Source organism: Netta rufina (assembly GCF_964035555.1).
Source record: "Netta rufina genome assembly, chromosome: 5".
NCBI classification, from domain to species: domain Eukaryota; kingdom Metazoa; phylum Chordata; class Aves; order Anseriformes; family Anatidae; genus Netta; species Netta rufina.
Genome location: NC_140128.1, coordinates 46,296,106 through 46,313,488, shown reverse-complemented (window position 1 = coordinate 46,313,488; position 17,383 = coordinate 46,296,106). Strand labels below are relative to the sequence as shown.

At 48.7% G+C, this 17,383-nt stretch overlaps 1 protein-coding gene across 1 annotated transcript; it reads left to right on the top strand.

The window, feature by feature from the left end:
• Window positions 1-413: 413 nt before the first annotated feature.
• DRD4 (dopamine receptor D4) lies at window positions 414-14,767 on the top strand (the record flags this gene model as incomplete). Its single annotated transcript, XM_084287019.1, has 4 exons — window positions 414-662; window positions 12,720-12,832; window positions 13,235-13,788; window positions 14,546-14,767. The coding sequence occupies 4 exons, from the start codon at window positions 414-416 to the stop codon at window positions 14,746-14,748; spliced, it is 1,119 nt and encodes a 372-aa protein (XP_084143145.1). The 3' UTR covers window positions 14,749-14,767.
• Window positions 14,768-17,383: the final 2,616 nt, after the last annotated feature.

The window sequence follows — 17,383 nt, the reverse complement described above, 5'->3', positions numbered from 1 at the left end:
AGCTCAAAAACCCAGGGGGAGAAGGAGCCTCCGCCAGCGGACCTCCGGCCAGGCACCCCAACCACGGCAAGAGCTGGGGGGGCCTCCCCCCGACCCCAGACTCCCTCCAGCCTCCCCAGGGGCTGCGGGTGCCCTGCGGGGAGGGGACACGGGCAGAGGGAGGGGGACACGGGCACAGGGAGGGGACACGGGCAGAAGGGGGGGACACGGGCAGCCCGCCCCCTGCCGCTAAGCCGCCCGGTGACCCGCTTGGTGCCGGGGCTGCCTCCGGGAGGCTCCTCCCCGCTCCTCGCAAAGTTTGGGGCCGGCTCTGCCGGCTTCCCCCGGCCTCCCCCGGCATCGCCCCGGGGCCGGGCAGCTCGGTGAAGCCGGCGGCTCCATGAGCCCGGCTGCCGGGGCAGCGCCGCGGCGCCATGGGGAACGGCAGCGCCCCGGGGAACGGCAGCGAGCCCCCGCCGCCCCCTCCGGGAGGCCACAACGTCGCCGCCCTGGTGCTGGGCATCGTCCTCATCCTCCTCATCGTCGGAGGCAACGGGCTGGTGTGCCTCAGCGTCTGCACCGAGCGGGCGCTCAAGACCACCACCAACTACTTCATCGTCAGCCTCGCCGTCGCCGACCTGCTGCTGGCCATCCTCGTCCTGCCCCTCTTCGTGTACTCCGAGGTGAGGCTGCCTGGGAGGGCTGCGGGCTGAGCGGAGGTCCTGGGTGGTGGCGAGAGAGCGGGGGTCCGAGGCTGGAGCCCCTCGGTGGGTTTGTGCCTCCCGGTTTGGGATTTGTGCCCCCCAGCTCACTCCGCTGTGGGATTTGTGCCCCCCGGCTCCTTCTGCTTTGGGATGACCACGGCATCCCCTCTGGCACCCTGCCTGGTCCCCGCCGGACTGCGTGTGTCGCTTTTGATCCCCCCCATCTCAGGGCATCGATCCCCAGCAGCCCAAATTGATCTCCCTTTTCCAAAAAGAGATGCATAAACCACGGCGGCTTCTCGCCCCAGTGGCATCGCCGCTCAGCACAACTTGGTGGCTCCCCTCGTCCTGCCGGGCTGGAAAACCCCAGTGTCCCGGGTTGGTCGGCAGCTCCGGGGAGCCGTCACACTGTGCACGTCCTGTTTTGCCATCAGCAGGTGTTTGGGAAGGGACAGAGAGCTCAGCTCCTCTGCTGTGCTCTGCCTGGTGTGAGGTGAGCAGGGCTGGGTGAGAAGGGAGAGGAAGGAGGCTGCTGAGACAGGTTGAGTAGGGGAAACTGACTTTTTAGGGACATTTTTAGGGATGGGATCGCCCCACCGAAGTGGCTTTGGTGGGAGGTGTTGAGTCGGGCCTCCAGCCACCCCCAAAACCTGTCCGCTTCTGAAACTGCAGCAGCTGAGGGCAAGAAAAGTGGGAGCCATCGATGGGCAGGGATGTGCAATTCACATGCTCCTGAGGCAGGGTGGTTTTGCATCTTTCTCTGTAGAAGGGAGATAACTTTGTGCTGCCTGAGGATCGATGCTCTGAGATGGGGGGATCTGTCAGACCAGGGTGAGGCGGATCTATTGGACCAGGCTGGCCACAGCCTGTAGCTCCGTCCCTGCAGCACCCAGAGGTGAACGGGGGACAGCACCCACAGGCCAAAGTAGTGGGTGTTGTGCCCCTGGCCTTGTGGTGGCCGGTGGTGTGGAGGATAGAGGAGTCCTTTCCCGATGTGGGGAGAGCCAAGATGAGACGAAGGTGGGCAGCCTCAGTGAGCCTGAGAGTGGGTCAGTCAGACCTGACCTCACATTTTTGGGTTTGACACATGGTTGGGTTTTGGTTTCACACGTGGTTTGTAAGGTGGTGGCTTAAGTGTCACTCAGGAGTCCCCAGGAGCGAGGCAGCATGGGGCTCCATCTGTGAAGGTTAACACAGGATCATACCAGCAGAATTCAAGCCTTAGTGTCTCCTCTCCTCTCCCACGCCAGGGCTGCTGTGCAGTGCCTGACCGGGTTGGGTCTGTATTTTCTTAAGCAAGGAAGGCGGCGGATTAGAGCTTAGGATGCTTTTAGCCTCTACCTGGTCCTAGGATTTGGCAGGACGTTGTGACCTCTCTGGAGACAGACGTCTTCTAGAGGGATGGGTTCAGCTGGGGAACCCTAGGAAGAACCAGCATTGGACAGGAGCAATAGATTCCCCTCTCTCTTTCCCCTGCACTCAGAGGAGCTTGGTTTTGGTCGTTTCCTTCTCCCTTGTTGTCTCAGTTTTGGTGGTTAAAAAGCCTCTGTCTCTATCATCCTTCTCAGCTACTTCTTGCTAATCGGATTTTTTTCCTTCGCCCCCCCCCCGCCCCTTGCTCTTCCCGTTGTCTCACCGTGCCTCCTGTTCTTGAATCTGTGGGCAGACAAACACCAGTGTGGTTTCCTTTAGCCTGCAGGCTTGGGCTTTGCTGGCATACATAAAATGCTGGTTGACATATCCTGGCGTACTGCTAAAAATGCTTCCTGCTGGGCACAAGCCTTGTGGGAACTTCCTTGGGTACCACAGGCGATTTCTGGGTGCTCAGGCAGAACACGGAGCACACAGCAGGGTCTGTGCTCCTGTAGCAGCCGCTGCCAAACAGCAATCTCACACAGAGTGGCTGCAGAAGGTGCTGAACGAGCATGGATGTGCAGCAGCTACAGCCTGCTGGAGCAGGCAATGGGGCATTTCCTGTGTGTGGGGATTTGCAGATCATTTTGTTGTGAAATATGGTAAGGAAAAGCCATTGCGTCAATGCTGGGGGACAAGTTTTCGTTTTTCTCAGAGGCCAGTGTGAAAACTGTAGATCAGAATCAGCTGCTCAATCTGAGTGTGTAAATGCAGATGTGTCACTTATCATGAAGGGTGACACAAAGGGGGAACATCTGTTTGTTAATGAGGAAAGGAAAAGTGACCTGGGCAGGCAGCACAAGGGACACAAGGTGTAGTGATCGCTGCTGCTTAAAAGTAGATTGATTTCAACTTGCACTTTGTACTACTGTGTTTAGCCACTGCAAATATTGCCTGAACAGTCCTGAAGGTTCAGTACAGCTTCTATTCCTTCTTGTGGTTTTTGTGTTTATTTTTTTAAACTTCCCTGCAGCTTCTCACAGAGCAAAGGTGGACTTTGAGGGTGTATTGGAAAACTTGAGAACCTGATGAGAGGATTTTTTGCTCCTTGCTTAGCAGAAACAGACCAATAAAGCCGAACTGCTTACTTCATTCAGCAGGAGAAGCTTGGCTGTCCTGTGCCTTTTTCTTCTGAGATGTCAGGCTTTTGGAAGCATCCCTCTGAGTCTAGGCTTTAGAAGACAGGTGGAAGTTTTAAAGAACTCTTTAAAAACTTTCGAGGTGACATCTGACATCTCCTCAAAACAACAGATCTCTCATAGGCTTCAGCGGGATGGGATTCCTTCCTGTGAGATGTAGGGTATCTTGCTGGTGTTCATAGAAGCCTGAGCAGAATGGGAGAAGTCCTGGATGCTGTTACTAGCTGTTAAAAAGTTTCTTTCAGCCCATTAGCAGCGTTTGTTCACACATGCACCCCTTTTGTACCTCTGAAAGAGCCAGCATAATGTCAGAGCTGAACTCCTAGTCCACCCTGGTCTTGACTGTATGGAGCCCAGTTGTGTCTGCTCCCTGTGGGCATCTCTTGTTTGTCCCTGCAGAGTTGGAGGCCTGCTGAAGGCAGGTGCTGGGTAAGGCAGAACCTGGTGTGTGTGGTCACAACCTTTTCTTTTCTGTACTGTTTCACAACCACACTGCAGTCCTGACTGGAACCAGAGCTGAGCAGAAGGGCAGGGAAATGGGGCCACCTGCTGCAAACGTCCTCCAGTCCTGTCCTCTCCTGGGCAGTTTATGAGAGAAGCACCAAAGCGTCATCATGGTGAGCAGGAGATGTGTCTGTCACTCCTGGCCAATTGCCCTGCTTCACTAGGCTCCCTCAGCCATACTGGTATGTGAATATACACCATATATACCATGAAGAATTAACAGACAGCCTTTGGAGACAGGCTGGTGGTGCAGGAATTCAGCATATCCCCCTGAACTGGGGCCGTGGGGCTCTCTTCAGGTGTGCAGGGAAGCCTTGAGTGATGTAGGCCCCATCTCCCCACAGACCAGCCTTCACTGCCTGAGATGAACATTTGCCCCTGAGTCCTGCCCCATCCTAGTATTAACTGTGTTGTTGGGAGTTTTTCAGAATGTGTTTCTTTCCTCGCTAATTTGACCTGTGAAATTTACCTACCTTAACAGCTCGAGTTAACGCTGGGGGCCTTAATGAGCAAGAGTGTTAAAACTTATGTGATGAAGCTTGTCTTCCCTAAATTCAATCGCTGCTGTCATTTGTCAGTTTTGATCTTCCACAACCTGATGTGACCAAGAAATACACTATGGATAGGGAAAGAAGGAAACATCAGCTTCCCGCTGGCTTAAAGCATCCATTTCCAAACTGAGCAGCTCCTGAGACTGTGGATGTGAAGTGAATTCCTGCCGAGGCAGTGGTTACTGCCAGTTTCTGTCTTGCAGAAATGCACCATCTTTAGAGAAAACCAAAAGCACTTCTGAACCCTGATCGTTCTTCGTTCTCTTTGGAGTGCTGCTTTGGATGGAGGTGGATTGACAAGCCAAGGGCAGCAGAGGTGGATTAGTGCCGTTTGCCATCTGCCTCTCTATCTACTATGCAGTGGTGACAGAGCCACCGTGCAGGTATCGGTGCAGTCGTGTGCCAGATCATAGCACGGGGATGCAGACGTGTCCAGCACTTTCCACTGAACTTGTTCAAACACAGACCAAAGAGATGTTCTAGCGTTTGCCAGGTGTTAATTACCACACAGAGGGCTGCCCAGATGTGCAGAAGGTGTTTGTAATTCCAGCTTGCTTGGGAAACACAGCTTTTGGGCTTGTAATCATACTGACTTCAGCAGGAGTTCTGCCTCAGTGAGCAGTATGATGGGGCAAAGTAAAAAGCCATGGGAAAGGCAGACTGCTCTTCTACAGCGTCCTTGTCTTTCTGATGGGAGTGTGAAGTCGTGCTCTCCTAGCCATCTGCTGGCAAAGTAGCAAAGATGATGGGAAGCAAAGGGGAAGGAGGTGGCCTGGGGCACTCCCAGGGGTCTGTGATGATTCCCCAGGAGCAAAGCCCTGCTTCTGTGTGAAGGGAGGCCAGGAAAAGACGCAAGAATCTGCCTGGAGCAGCGACAGCACTGAGAATGGGGGTTATTGCTCCCCTGTGGCAGTGAGAACACATGAGAAAGTAGAGCTGTGCGGTGCTGTGGAGGTACTGCAGAATATTGTTAAGCTCTAAGGGGCTTTGCCTACCAGAGATCTGCTGTTTGTGGCTGTGTGGCTACAAAGACTCGCCTTTGTGCTAGCTGCTTTGTCTGCCCCAAAGGCTCTGTGAGGATGACAGGAACCTCAGCAGCCTTTCAGTTTCGGGGACATTCCCAGCAATTAGGGCAGGCACCAGGCTGAGTGACTTCCACTCCTGTAGCCAGCTGCAGAGCCTACCTCCTACCTGCTTCACCGCGAGCATTCCTCTGATCAACGCTTTCCTTAATCCATGCCGAGGGCCTGAGCTGTGAAACAGGTCTGATCCAGGAAGCTGCTGGCAGGAGCCGTGTAAGGCATGGTTACGTAAACATCTTTGCCCGTAAGATCCATTAACTGATTACGAAAAAGAGGAAATGGTTTTAGCAGATCTGCATGTTTACCCTGCTCCTCTACAGGTCAGGGAAGACGGCTGTCCCAAGCAGGCACTCGGCCTTGCAGATCCTCAGAGCAACTGAGCAACCAGTGCTAATTACACCAACTGTTTTCCTGCTGAGGATGATGCTGTTCTGCATAAAACTTTTCAGGGTGTCAGTGTACCACTGGAGTCGGAAGAGCTCTTCTGCAGCAAATTGTATTATATGTGTGCCTGTGATACTGTAGGAGTCGGTCAAAGAAGCTCTTTAAGATCTGATTTGGGGTTTCAGAAGTCAGACATTCTTTAATTGCAGCACTGGACGGATGCACAGGGGATCGTACCACCTAGTGTGTGTGCCAAATTGTCCAGGCTACAGGGGTTACATACAATTAAAACATAAGTATTTCCAAGAAGTAATTACTTCTTTTCATAATTCGTTATAATATGTAAATGGTCCTGATGCGTGAGCATTTGTTTCCACTGGTGGTCGTTCAGGGGTCTCTGGTGGTTGTCTGTAGTCTTCCTCACTGTGTTCCTGCTTGAACCCAGTCCTTGTGCATGCTCAGGCCATCTCCTTTCTTATCTTATTGTTCCAGCTTAGCCAGGGCATACTAAACTAAGTCATTTACACATCCAACAATGTGCGTGCCATGAGTTCCTCACCTATTCTTTGGAGGCACATCCTCCAGGCCTAGGTTATCTTGCCCTCCTTCCCCAGTCCTGTGTTATAATTCTGTATGGTCTTAGGTCTTACAGATAAGGCTGATTCTTTAGCGAGTAAGGTAACATTAGGCATACAAAGTTTCCAGTCGTCCTTCCAGCTAACTAAACATAGTAAAATATTTCAAATTTGATTCTATTATTCTATCAGGGAGAAAACCTAATGTCCTTCTGACTTGGTATCACCTGTGAGGCAGTGCTTCTGATGAGAACAGACCTCTGCCGTTCTCCAAATTTTCTGTGGCTCTCTGTAAATGCATGTCATCCTGTCTGCAATAGCACCTGAGATTAAAGTCTGGAATCTTACAGCTTCTGTGGAAATAGATGTTATTCTAGGCTGAGTGATACCTGAGCCATACAGTCCCTGGATGAAATAGCGGGGAGATGATATGATATATGCCAGCAATTATGAACCAGTGCTAAGGATTTTATTTTCAGGGCCTTCATAACGGTTCAGGTGAACCAGATTTCCACCTCGTTTTTAAAGGATATTACAGCAGGTGTGAGGCCACTTTTGTCTTGTGTCTCTCTCCTCTCCTTACTCTCCCTTTGCAGGCCACATTTTGTCTCCTGGAGGATGCAGCAGCCAACCTGGCACATAAAAAAGCCCAGAGTCAGCTTCTGGTGGGCATTCAGATTTTATTTTTTTTTTGAATCAGATCCTGGATTTGCCCACATGCAGGGATTACTGCTCTTCTCATCGGTGCCATATCTTTCTCAGCAGGCCTGGGCTCTTAGGATTAGCACTTTCAGTCTCTCCATGTTGCACACTCGAACCATGGCCTTGCTGAGCAGAGGCAGGTACTTGTTTGAAAATCCAGCCAGACATGTCCTAATTCTTGAGGGCTGCTATTTTCTGGGTCTCTTATTTTGTGTGCCATCACCACCAGAGGCTGAAAGATTGCTTTGTGTGCCCTGCTTCTTATGGAGCCTGTCTGCTGGGCTGGCAGGAGACAAGTATGAAGCTTCTGTGTTGTACCATGGAAAAGTATGTGGCAAGACTCAGACAAGTGCTTTCACTGTAGGAAAAAAAGAGCAAAACTTTTGGCCCTGCCCTGGCTCATGGAGCACTGGTGGTGTAAGAACTTATCTGGCATTAGGTTGTGTGCAAGAAGGCAGATTTTCCCTTTGGAAAAAGGAAAGCCTTGTACAAATTGGCTGTACTTAGGAACAGGAACATCGGCATGACCTCAGTGAGGAAGGCAGCCTGCAAGGGCATTTTAGTCCACCTTCTGCCATCCTATAAAATCTTTTCCATAACTTTTTATTCTTTATGAGAAGAAATTGGAGTTTTTCCTCCTCTCTGCAAGGTGGTTGATCCAGAACTTAAGTGCCATTTGTAGTGAGATACCGGGACCTTGGAAGCGAACACAGTGGCTGCATGTGAATTTCCTGGTGCTAAACAAGCATGCAGTCTGTGCCTGGAATACTACTCTGAAAGGGCTTCAGCTGGTGTCCAGAGAGAAGGTGATTATCACCATCCTATAAACCCTCCTTGTCTTCCACAAAGCGCTGAGCTAAGGGCAAAGCATGCCACACACGTACAGTTTTCCACCTTCTCCAACAAGCGATGTCTGGAGATTTTGAGTGTGGTCATTAATGTGCCTTTCCTCACCTGTTTGGGTGTGCAGAGGATGGCTTATAAAAGATGTAGCAGGTAGGCTGCCTTGTGGGGTTATATTTGCAGCTTTTGTTTTGTTAAAGGAGATGACGACTTGGCTGTAGAGCATGTTTTGCTCTGCAGCTGGCTGGCTGTGTCTCCTCAGCACCAGCCCTACTGATCATGTGTGTGTTTCTGGAAAAGAAAATGAGGAGCAGAGAATGGAAAAAAGAAAGAAAGAAAAAAAAAAAAAGGAGAGTTGCTCTGGAGCACATAAAGGCGGCTTGAGCTGTTTATGATCCCTAAAGCCTTACACTGTGTACCTTGGTGGGCTAATCTTCTGCAACCTGCTGTAATTAGGTACCACTTAGCCACATGACCCAGCAAAGCCTGCTATGCCTCTAATCCAAAGTCACTCACCCATCAGGGAGGTTCTTGGCACATTTTGCTATTGGTTCCCAACTTTCTGAGTGCCCAGCATGAGTCTCATGGCAAAGACTGTGTCCTTGGAAGGTGCTGCAGCCTGACGGATCTTGTCCTTTTCAATATACATTCATTCTCCAAAATCACAAATGAGTTTTGACCACTGTGGCTCTGAGTCAAATTTTCTCCCTCATAATCTGTACTGGTGAGGATCCTGGTGAACTCTGGGCAAAGATTTGAGGGTTGTGTTTCTTGATTCAGCTCCCAAATTCTGTTTGGAGTGGCTGATCTGCACTAGAGAGAAGCCTGAATGAAACATGCAGGTCTGAATCCAGACCTCATCTGGAAGTCCAGGCTGCCTCTCAAGGAGATGGGTATATAAAAATAGCTAAACAGTTTCTTCAGAGTCTACTTCGGCTTTACAGCTCCACTAATCATAATCCCGTGCGTGACATCACTACTGCCTGATATTAATCCTCACAGAGCTGCCTGCTCCTGTAAATGTGAACAGGGAGAACTGTGAATGTAGAGAAAGATCAGCTTTGCTCAGGTTACTGCGGATGGTCAAAAAACAAGAGGGAAAGAAAAGTGCTGGTTGGACTAGATTTAGAAAGACTGTGCTTCTAGAAGACCTCTGAGGAAACTGCAGCCCTAATCTCTTCCTAGCAGAGCACCAGGTAGAAATGTCTCAAAAAACAGTTCAGCAACAAGTGCCATGAAGCCAAAGTCCTCAAGTGCAGGAGAACTTGTTGCATTGTAGGGTTGAGGTTTTCTGTCCTGGTTCTGCAGGATGCTGACACTTTGACTTTGCAGAACTTGAGAAAGAGCAAGCCACTGTTTTCCAGCTGTCGTTAAAATTTTATGAAAAGGACTGACAGTGTCGGTTCCATCTCAGGTGCCCACTGAGATGTGCCTAATAATTGCCAATTGTGACTGGGACGTGATAGCTGTTCCCCTGGGTGGCTTTCTTTTGGGTTACTTAGACTAAACAAAAGTCCTTCTCTCTACTTCTGGTTTAGAATGAGATACAGTTGAGTTATTTCTGTTCTTGGCCTCATGATGATACCCCTCAGGTTGCATTTACACCTCAGTCGGACTCCTCTCCCAGTCCCTGGTACCTCCCTGCTGGCCCCATTGCAGGCGTTCTGCTCTTCTTCCTCCCAAAACGCCAAATCGCTTGCTTCAGCTCCCCGACAGTTTTTAACTGCTGCCTTCCCAAGTCAGTTGATAGTTTTCTGGTACCAAAGTGCTGATTTTGGAGCTAATCCAGGAACACGGGAGCAGGAGCCGTGTTCCTCAGCTCGCTGACTGCCTGGGCGGTGCTCTGCAGGTCACCCCCAGCAAGCTGAGGTCCTTCCACGTGCACAAAGCCGCTCATCCGCATCCCTCTCTGCCTGTGTGCTGTGACATATATACATGTATCCTGTGTATTTCATAAGCACAGGTAGTGCTTATCATATGTATATATTTTATGTAGCATATCACCTATTGTTACTATATGTATTCTATCATACAGACATTCTATATTTATACTTGTTCTGTGATTGTATGATATTATGATACACTACATACATGTACATATAATACACTACACAATGCATATTAATTAATTGATAAATTATGTGAATAAATATACATTTTATACATAGATAAAATACACACAAGGGGGCTGATATATACACACACATATAGAAAAAGATATATGTAATACATTGTATGAAGAGATAAAAATATACAGTAAATATTACAAGTAGTAATATATAACAATAGTAATACTTATTATTTATATATCATAAGATTATATAGTGTATATAAAGTTTACACTGTAGAAAATATGTACAAAATATTGTATAATATTTTCTAAACTCAGGGGCATTTTATATACATATTAATTTACAACCTATTTGTAATAATCTAATAATTTTCATAATCTAATTTATATATGCGAGTATTGCAAATATTACACAGATAACATCTAGAGACATGTATGAAATATGTAATGTATAAATACAAGTTATACATTGCATTAATATATGTAAAACATTAAAAAAAATATATTTATATAATATATATTGAATATATCATATATATTACCTATATTATAGCAATATATATATAATATATAGTTTATATATCAATATAATATACATATGCTATATATAATTTTATCTTTATATATTCTGTTTAATATGTAGAAAGTATGTAAAGAATGTATGCATTCTGTATATATGAGAAATGTTTTTATGTACACATACACGTATATACAGATATAAAAATGTCCTTGGGACTTTGCAAATGGGGGAAGTGTCAGGCTGTGCTCTGACACTGTATATAATATCTGCAAGATATGCAAGCTGCCTTTAAAAGACCTGTTTGGATCCAGGATGACAAGCGGCCAGTGCTACCAAACTTTTTGTTTTCAAGCTAAAATCACACCTATTTGTACATCATGTTGAGTAGAGAGTGGGGGTTCTTACCCCAGCCTCTCTCTGCAGAGGCACCTGGAGGATTGCAGAGTTTGCCTGGCGATCACAAATGTAGGAAACATTCCCTGCTGCTGTAGTAGGAAGAACTCAGTGAGACTTTCTGATTTGCAAGCAAATCTGTCAGTTCCCTGTCTGTGCTGACCAAACTCAAGGGAATAATGACATGCTGGCATGGAACAGAGAAGGTTTGAGCTGACTCTTTCTGTGTATTACACTTAGAAGTGCTCTAATGCTGAAATAATTGGCTGGTTTTACATCCGGACAAGACTGGAGTGTGGCTCAAACAGATTTGTGCAAGCAGTTTTTGGTGGCCGTGCTAGTTGAAGGTGTTGCTGTCCTTCCTTCTGTCCTTGGTCTCATGCTGTGCAGTCTGTGCCACTGGCTGAGAAACAACTCTGAAAAATAGAGAGCCTCACCGTGCCTTCAGCAAAGGTGAAAGCATCATCTCATAATATGATTTCTCTGAACCCCCGGGGAGAAGGATTTTTTGCCTGGCGAATTAAATACATGCTTTCTTCTTAAAGTCTGACAGCTCAGACCAGTCCTTCAGGAGCCTGTGTGTTTCTTGCTGAGGCTATCTGGCCCACACCACTGCCTGTTCTCTGCCAGCACTACTGCTTCGTGCCCAGCTCCTTGCAGAAATAACATCCAGGCTTAAGGTATCATTATGCCAGATACAAGAGGCTCAGTTGGTTGTACCTGATTCTTTTTTTTCAACATGATTTAGTTTGGACTCAGTGCTTGCAGACCAATTACAGCCGTCTGGTCTTCTGGCAGCGTGGGTTGACAGAGCATTATTATCCACATATATATATATATATATATATGTGAGTCCTGATTATATGAGTTTAATTTGGGCGAATGAGGGAGCTGTTCTTCTAAACTGCTAAATTAGGGTGGAGAGGCTTAGACTGAGCTGAGAATTAAATTATTTGAGCCTCTCTTTTACTGACAGGGAAAGACAAAAAGGTACCCACCCTCTCTAGTTTTACTAAAATTATATTTTTTATAAAAATTCTGTTCATGGTCTTGTCCTAAAGGCAGGTGTCCTGGTGCAAGCAAAGGAATCTGACATTCAGTTTCTCAGCTTTGGGTGCAAGACAGTCTGGCAAGTATTTGGTGTCATGTGCTGAGGAAGGGTTTAATGAATCCTGATGCACTTCTGTTCTCCTTGAGCTTTTCCTTCCATTCCCATTTTCATTTCATTCCCATTTTCCAAGAGACAGGTTCACAACACACTGCTGAGGAAATGGTCCTGGTCTACAAGCTGGTGGTCTTGGGAGGTTGACTTTGTGCTTAGCATGATAGGATACAACAGTTGTGTAACACAAAAACTGCTCATGTTGTTTGCAAACTGGGCATTGGAGCAGTTTGGAAATGAAAAAAGGAAGAGGAGCTTCAGGCTATGTGAACTGCTGGGGAGCCTCTCCCTGCTTCCTCTGTGTCTGTCAGCTAGTGATAGTCCTGCATGGCTGGGGAGGTATTTGGGGTGGCACATTTGATGAGTCTGGGGGTTTTGAGTCTGAGGGCTGTCACCACATCTGTTATTCTGCCCAGAGTGATTTATTTGGCAATGCTGATTGTCTGTGAGCTCAATTCTCCAGCCAGGCAGAACTGCAAAGCCCTAAGGAAGCTGTGAGCCTCACGTGGGGGTAGTTCTCTTGCACCTCTGTTTAGCTGGAAGGGGGAGTACCATGCTGAGAGGGGTGGGCTGCTTGACTTCAGGCCCTGTACTCGAGTGGAGGAAGGCAAGAGGCTCCCAGACCCAAAGTTGTCTCCCTGTGCTTTAAAGGCAGTGGGATATGGCACCTGCTGACCCCAGGGATCTTGTCCTTCAGTTCCAGGGAGGCGTGTGGTCCCTCAGCACTGTGCTGTGCGATGCCCTGATGACCATGGACGTGATGCTGTGCACGGCCTCCATCTTCAACCTCTGTGCTATCAGCGTGGATCGGTAAGTGCCTTCCTCCTCCTCCTCATGCCAGCAGAGAGGGAGCGGGCCTGGCCAGAGAGCTGTGTCCTGGCTCCAAACTGCTTCCACACACACCCTCGTAAGGATCCCATGCAGGGAAGCTGCATTTTGTTTCCCCCAAAGGAGGATGTTTTGTGCTACCACCCTGCCTCGTTGTCAGCTTTGTGTCCCACCTGTACCCTTGTGGCCAAGCTAAAAGCACAGTGGTGTGACTAGGACAGAGCTGTCCCGTTGGGTGCTATTCTGAGGGGGGAGACTGGTTGTAGCCCAGGCCTTGGCTATGCAAGCAAATCTTGGGGGAAGGAGCTCACTGAACAGCAGCAAGCAGCTTGGGAACCACTCACTTCTGTTACTACTGACTCACCCGGGGCCTTCTGTTGGCAGGTTTATTGCTGTTTCAGTCCCGCTGAACTACAACCGGCGACAAATCGACTTGCGGCAGTTGATCCTCATCTCCACCACCTGGATATTCGCCTTTGCTGTGGCATCCCCAGTCATATTTGGCCTCAACAATGTTCCAAACCGGGACCCCAGCTTGTGCCAGCTGGAGGATGACAACTACATCGTGTACTCCTCCATCTGCTCCTTCTTCATCCCTTGCCCTGTCATGCTGGTGCTCTACTGCGCCATGTTCCAGGGACTCAAGCGCTGGGAAGAAGCCAGGAAGGCCAAGCTACGGGGCGGCATCTACGGGGGCAACAGAAAGCTCTATCACCCCTCGCCCTTTATCGAGAGGGAGCAGGCTGGACTGGAGCCAGACGAGTGCAACCCTTACTCTCACTCTGAGCACCCCCTGCCTGGGGACTATGTGATGAACAACGGGGTGCAGACTGTCTCCTACCCGCACCTCAAGTACCCACCCCCAGAACACAGTCGGAAGCGGGCCAAGATCAATGGTCGGGAGCGGAAGGCCATGCGGGTGCTGCCTGTCGTCGTCGGTGAGTTACAGTCGGCGATGGCTGGGAACGGGGTGGGTGGGAGACGTGCTGCCTCGTCCCACAGCAAGGTTCAGTCTGGCAGGGCTTACCTGAGCCTGGCGAGCCAAACAGTCCTTTTGTGTACTCCCAAGCAGGAGCTGCACAGCCTGAGCACAGTTGTTCATGCAGGGACAGGAGCTGGCACTCTGGCCTGTGCTTTTTTCATTCCTGCAGTAGGTGAGGGTGGGGTAAAAACCTCCTCCCTCTTCCACTTTCCCAATGCAATGCCTTCACTCTCCATGCATGTGGACTCTTGTGTTCGCACTCACCCTCCCCTTGCTGCTGTGGAACAGCCCGGCTGCAGCTGCAGACCTGCCAAACCCACCTGAGGTCGTTAGAGGTAACAAGTACTCAGAGAACAGCTCCATCTCCCTTTGATCCAGGGTAGCGTCAACAAACATCACCCTTGGGAAAGAACATATGCACACTGTTTATAACTCAACCTTTTCTTCAATGTAAGCGCGAATCCTGATGTCTTAAATGCTAATTCAAAACGATACATAGCTTACGCTTTGCTTCACCAACATTTACAGTGAGAAGGATGTCCAAAAGTTTTTGTCTTGGAGGAAGCCCAGCTCTGCACATCTGCTGCTCTTCTTGTTTCCCCCCCCCCCCCTCAAAGCACTCTGAACTGTCACCATTATTAGGCTCAGGCTGCACTTGTTAACTTAAACCCTTTTTAACACGCCACTTTCTCTCTTTAATGTCCTCCTGGCAGGTGCTTTCCTCTTCTGCTGGACGCCTTTTTTTGTGGTCCACATTACAAGGGCTCTCTGCAAGTCCTGCACCATTCCCACGCAAGTCACCAGCACTGTCACTTGGCTGGGTTACGTCAACAGTGCCGTCAACCCCATCATTTACACTGTTTTCAACGCCGAGTTCAGGAACTTCTTCCGCAAAGTCTTGCACCTATTCTGCTGAGCCCGCTGGAGCTGGGAGAAGGAGCGACCAGGACTTTTTGTATAGTTCATTAAAGATCTATTTCTGCCTAAGGTTTGCTGTCTTTGTTGGGGAGGAGGGAAGGAGGAGAGATGGCAGCTATGGGATGGTGGTTCCCAGCCCTCTGTGTCCCCTACAAGGAGTTACAGGTAAGTACCAGTGGATACAGCTGGGATACTCTCTCCACTGGCAACTGCAGGTGGAGCCATATTTTTAACACTTGGTGTTTGACATAAGCAGCAAGAGACACCACAAGACAGCACGGCTGGTTCTCAGAAAACTTCTTGGTTTGGATTTATCTGCCTGAGCTCCTCTTAGCTGTCACTAAAAAAAATCACACCACCCACCACCCCCAGACATGCTCCAGGCACAGAGGAGAACTTTGAAGCTTGCAGCTGCTCTGGCCTCAAGACTCGAAGACATTCACTACCTCACCCCTGCATGGGGGACGTCCCACCAGCTGCCATCCAAGGGGTTCCAGTGAGGGCACCAGCCCGCCCTTACTGCAGCCTGTCTCCACAGAGGCTGTGTGATGTAAACTGTGAGGATAAGCCAGGCTCATGTCTGCAGACACGACTGCTGCGGCACGGCTGAACTGGGCTGTGAGGTAACATCGGCAGGAGCCTGTGGGGAGGAAAAACAAAGTTAAGCTGTTTTCCTAGATGGTCACCTGCCAGATGAGGGTGTATATACCTGTGTAACTTCCTTTCCCCCTACCCCTAATAATTTTAAATACAAAGACTGTTTTGACTCATGTTGGACAAGAGGAGATTAAGGTCCTACAAAAACCGGCCTCTGCCCAATAGTGCTAACACCCACAGGGCAGAAAGGCTGGCCCTGGCTAAGAAATGCCAAAATTTGATTAGGACCTGGAGAAATCAACTGGTCAATGTATCACCTAGGTAAACGCCGTGAGGTAGCACTTCTTTGTGATCCCACAGCTCAAAGTGCTGCAGGGAGTCATGCAGACAGCTCCCATCTCCAGTGGCCTTTCCTACCATATGAGGAAGAGGAGCATCGCATTGCTCATCCCTCCCTGCAGGCAGCAGCACTGGGCTGCTGAGTCCTGACCACGACTGCCAGCTCCCAGCTGCCAGCTCACAAAACAATGTTCTTGCCTTGCTCGTCATCCTATTTTCCCCACTTGGACATGGTGACTTTGCACTCAGGCTGCTGGAGCAGAACATGCAAAAGTCTGAACAGGGAGAAGAATCTTAAGTTTCTTGGAAGAGTGCATGTGGCTGCCTGGTATTAATTTTAGATTTACACATCCAAAGGCACAATGATGCTATTGCTGTTACTCACCAGGAATTATCCAGAATTTCTCACTGAGCTGAACAATACCTGCCAGGAACCATTTCCAGCCTGCTGAAAAATCTTTTCTCCCTTTTGGTAAACCTGAGCACAGTGACACCAAGGGTAGCCAGAGGGAGTAGACAATGCTGCTCTCTGCGGCGCAGGAGGAAGAAAATGATTATCGCACAAAACAACAATCTTCTGACTAATGATTTTTGTATAGGGTTCTTGCTTTCTAAGGGGTAATTTGTTTGCTTAGAAATAAAAGGAAGAAAGTACTGCTGGGAGGTCTTGAGATTTTCTTTGAGTAAGGATAAAAATTGCTCAATGAATTTATCATCAACAAACAAACACATTAAATTCCCACAATGATTATACTGTAAATTTTCAAGTTCCGTGGTTTGCATCACTATGTTGGGGCCAGCTGCCCCAAATGCCAGGGCCCTGATGAGAAGCTCCCCAAGAGCTTTAATTACACGAGTCATACCTACGAATTTTTCATTTAGGACTTAGGAGTGTTACCTCACTCACTCTCTTCAGAATTGTTTTTTCCTTAATCAAAAGATGCAGTAGGAACAATTCAGACAATAACCAAAGGATCGGATATACTCATCCATAAGCTATTTAATGACGGTAGTGGAGGACTTTAGGTGTGTTGCTGCTACAAATTGCTCCTCAGTTACCTACACAAACAGGAGACGTGGTAAGCATGTATATGTTACAGCTGTGCTCACTTCTTTAAGTTGCTGTAATTGTCCTTGAAGCAACACAGAGCTCTACTTCTCAGACCAGCAGTACTCTGTAGGGATGTTCCTCCGTGGAGAATGCAAGGTGAGCCAAAGGAGTGAAGCAACAAAAATAATCATTTCCTAACTGAAAGGTGAGTTTGACATTCAAAAGCACAGCTTTAACACACCAGAATTGCCACTTTAGAGCCAGCCTCCACTGCATTCTAATGAGAGACGCTGTCATCTCGCCCTAATTTATTTTGGGAGTAAATTGATCCACAGATTCACTAGATTGTAACTTTGCAGCCTTCTCTGAGAAAAGCACCTCTGCTCAAAGATGCCAGTGTGGAGGGGAGTTCAGACTGAAGGAAAGAGCCCACTGCTGGCAATCCTCCCTTCTCGGTGCTGGCCAGCTCAGCGACTGGCTCACGGATGGGGTGAGCACACAGACCCTCACTGACGCACCTCTATGCTGAGAGCTTTGCATGTACCCAAAGATGCTGCTGAGGCAGGTTGCTGAAAACAAACTGGCACTTTATCCGCACAGCAGCGTGAGGTGTTCAACATACTGCACGGTTTGATTTAGTCAGAAC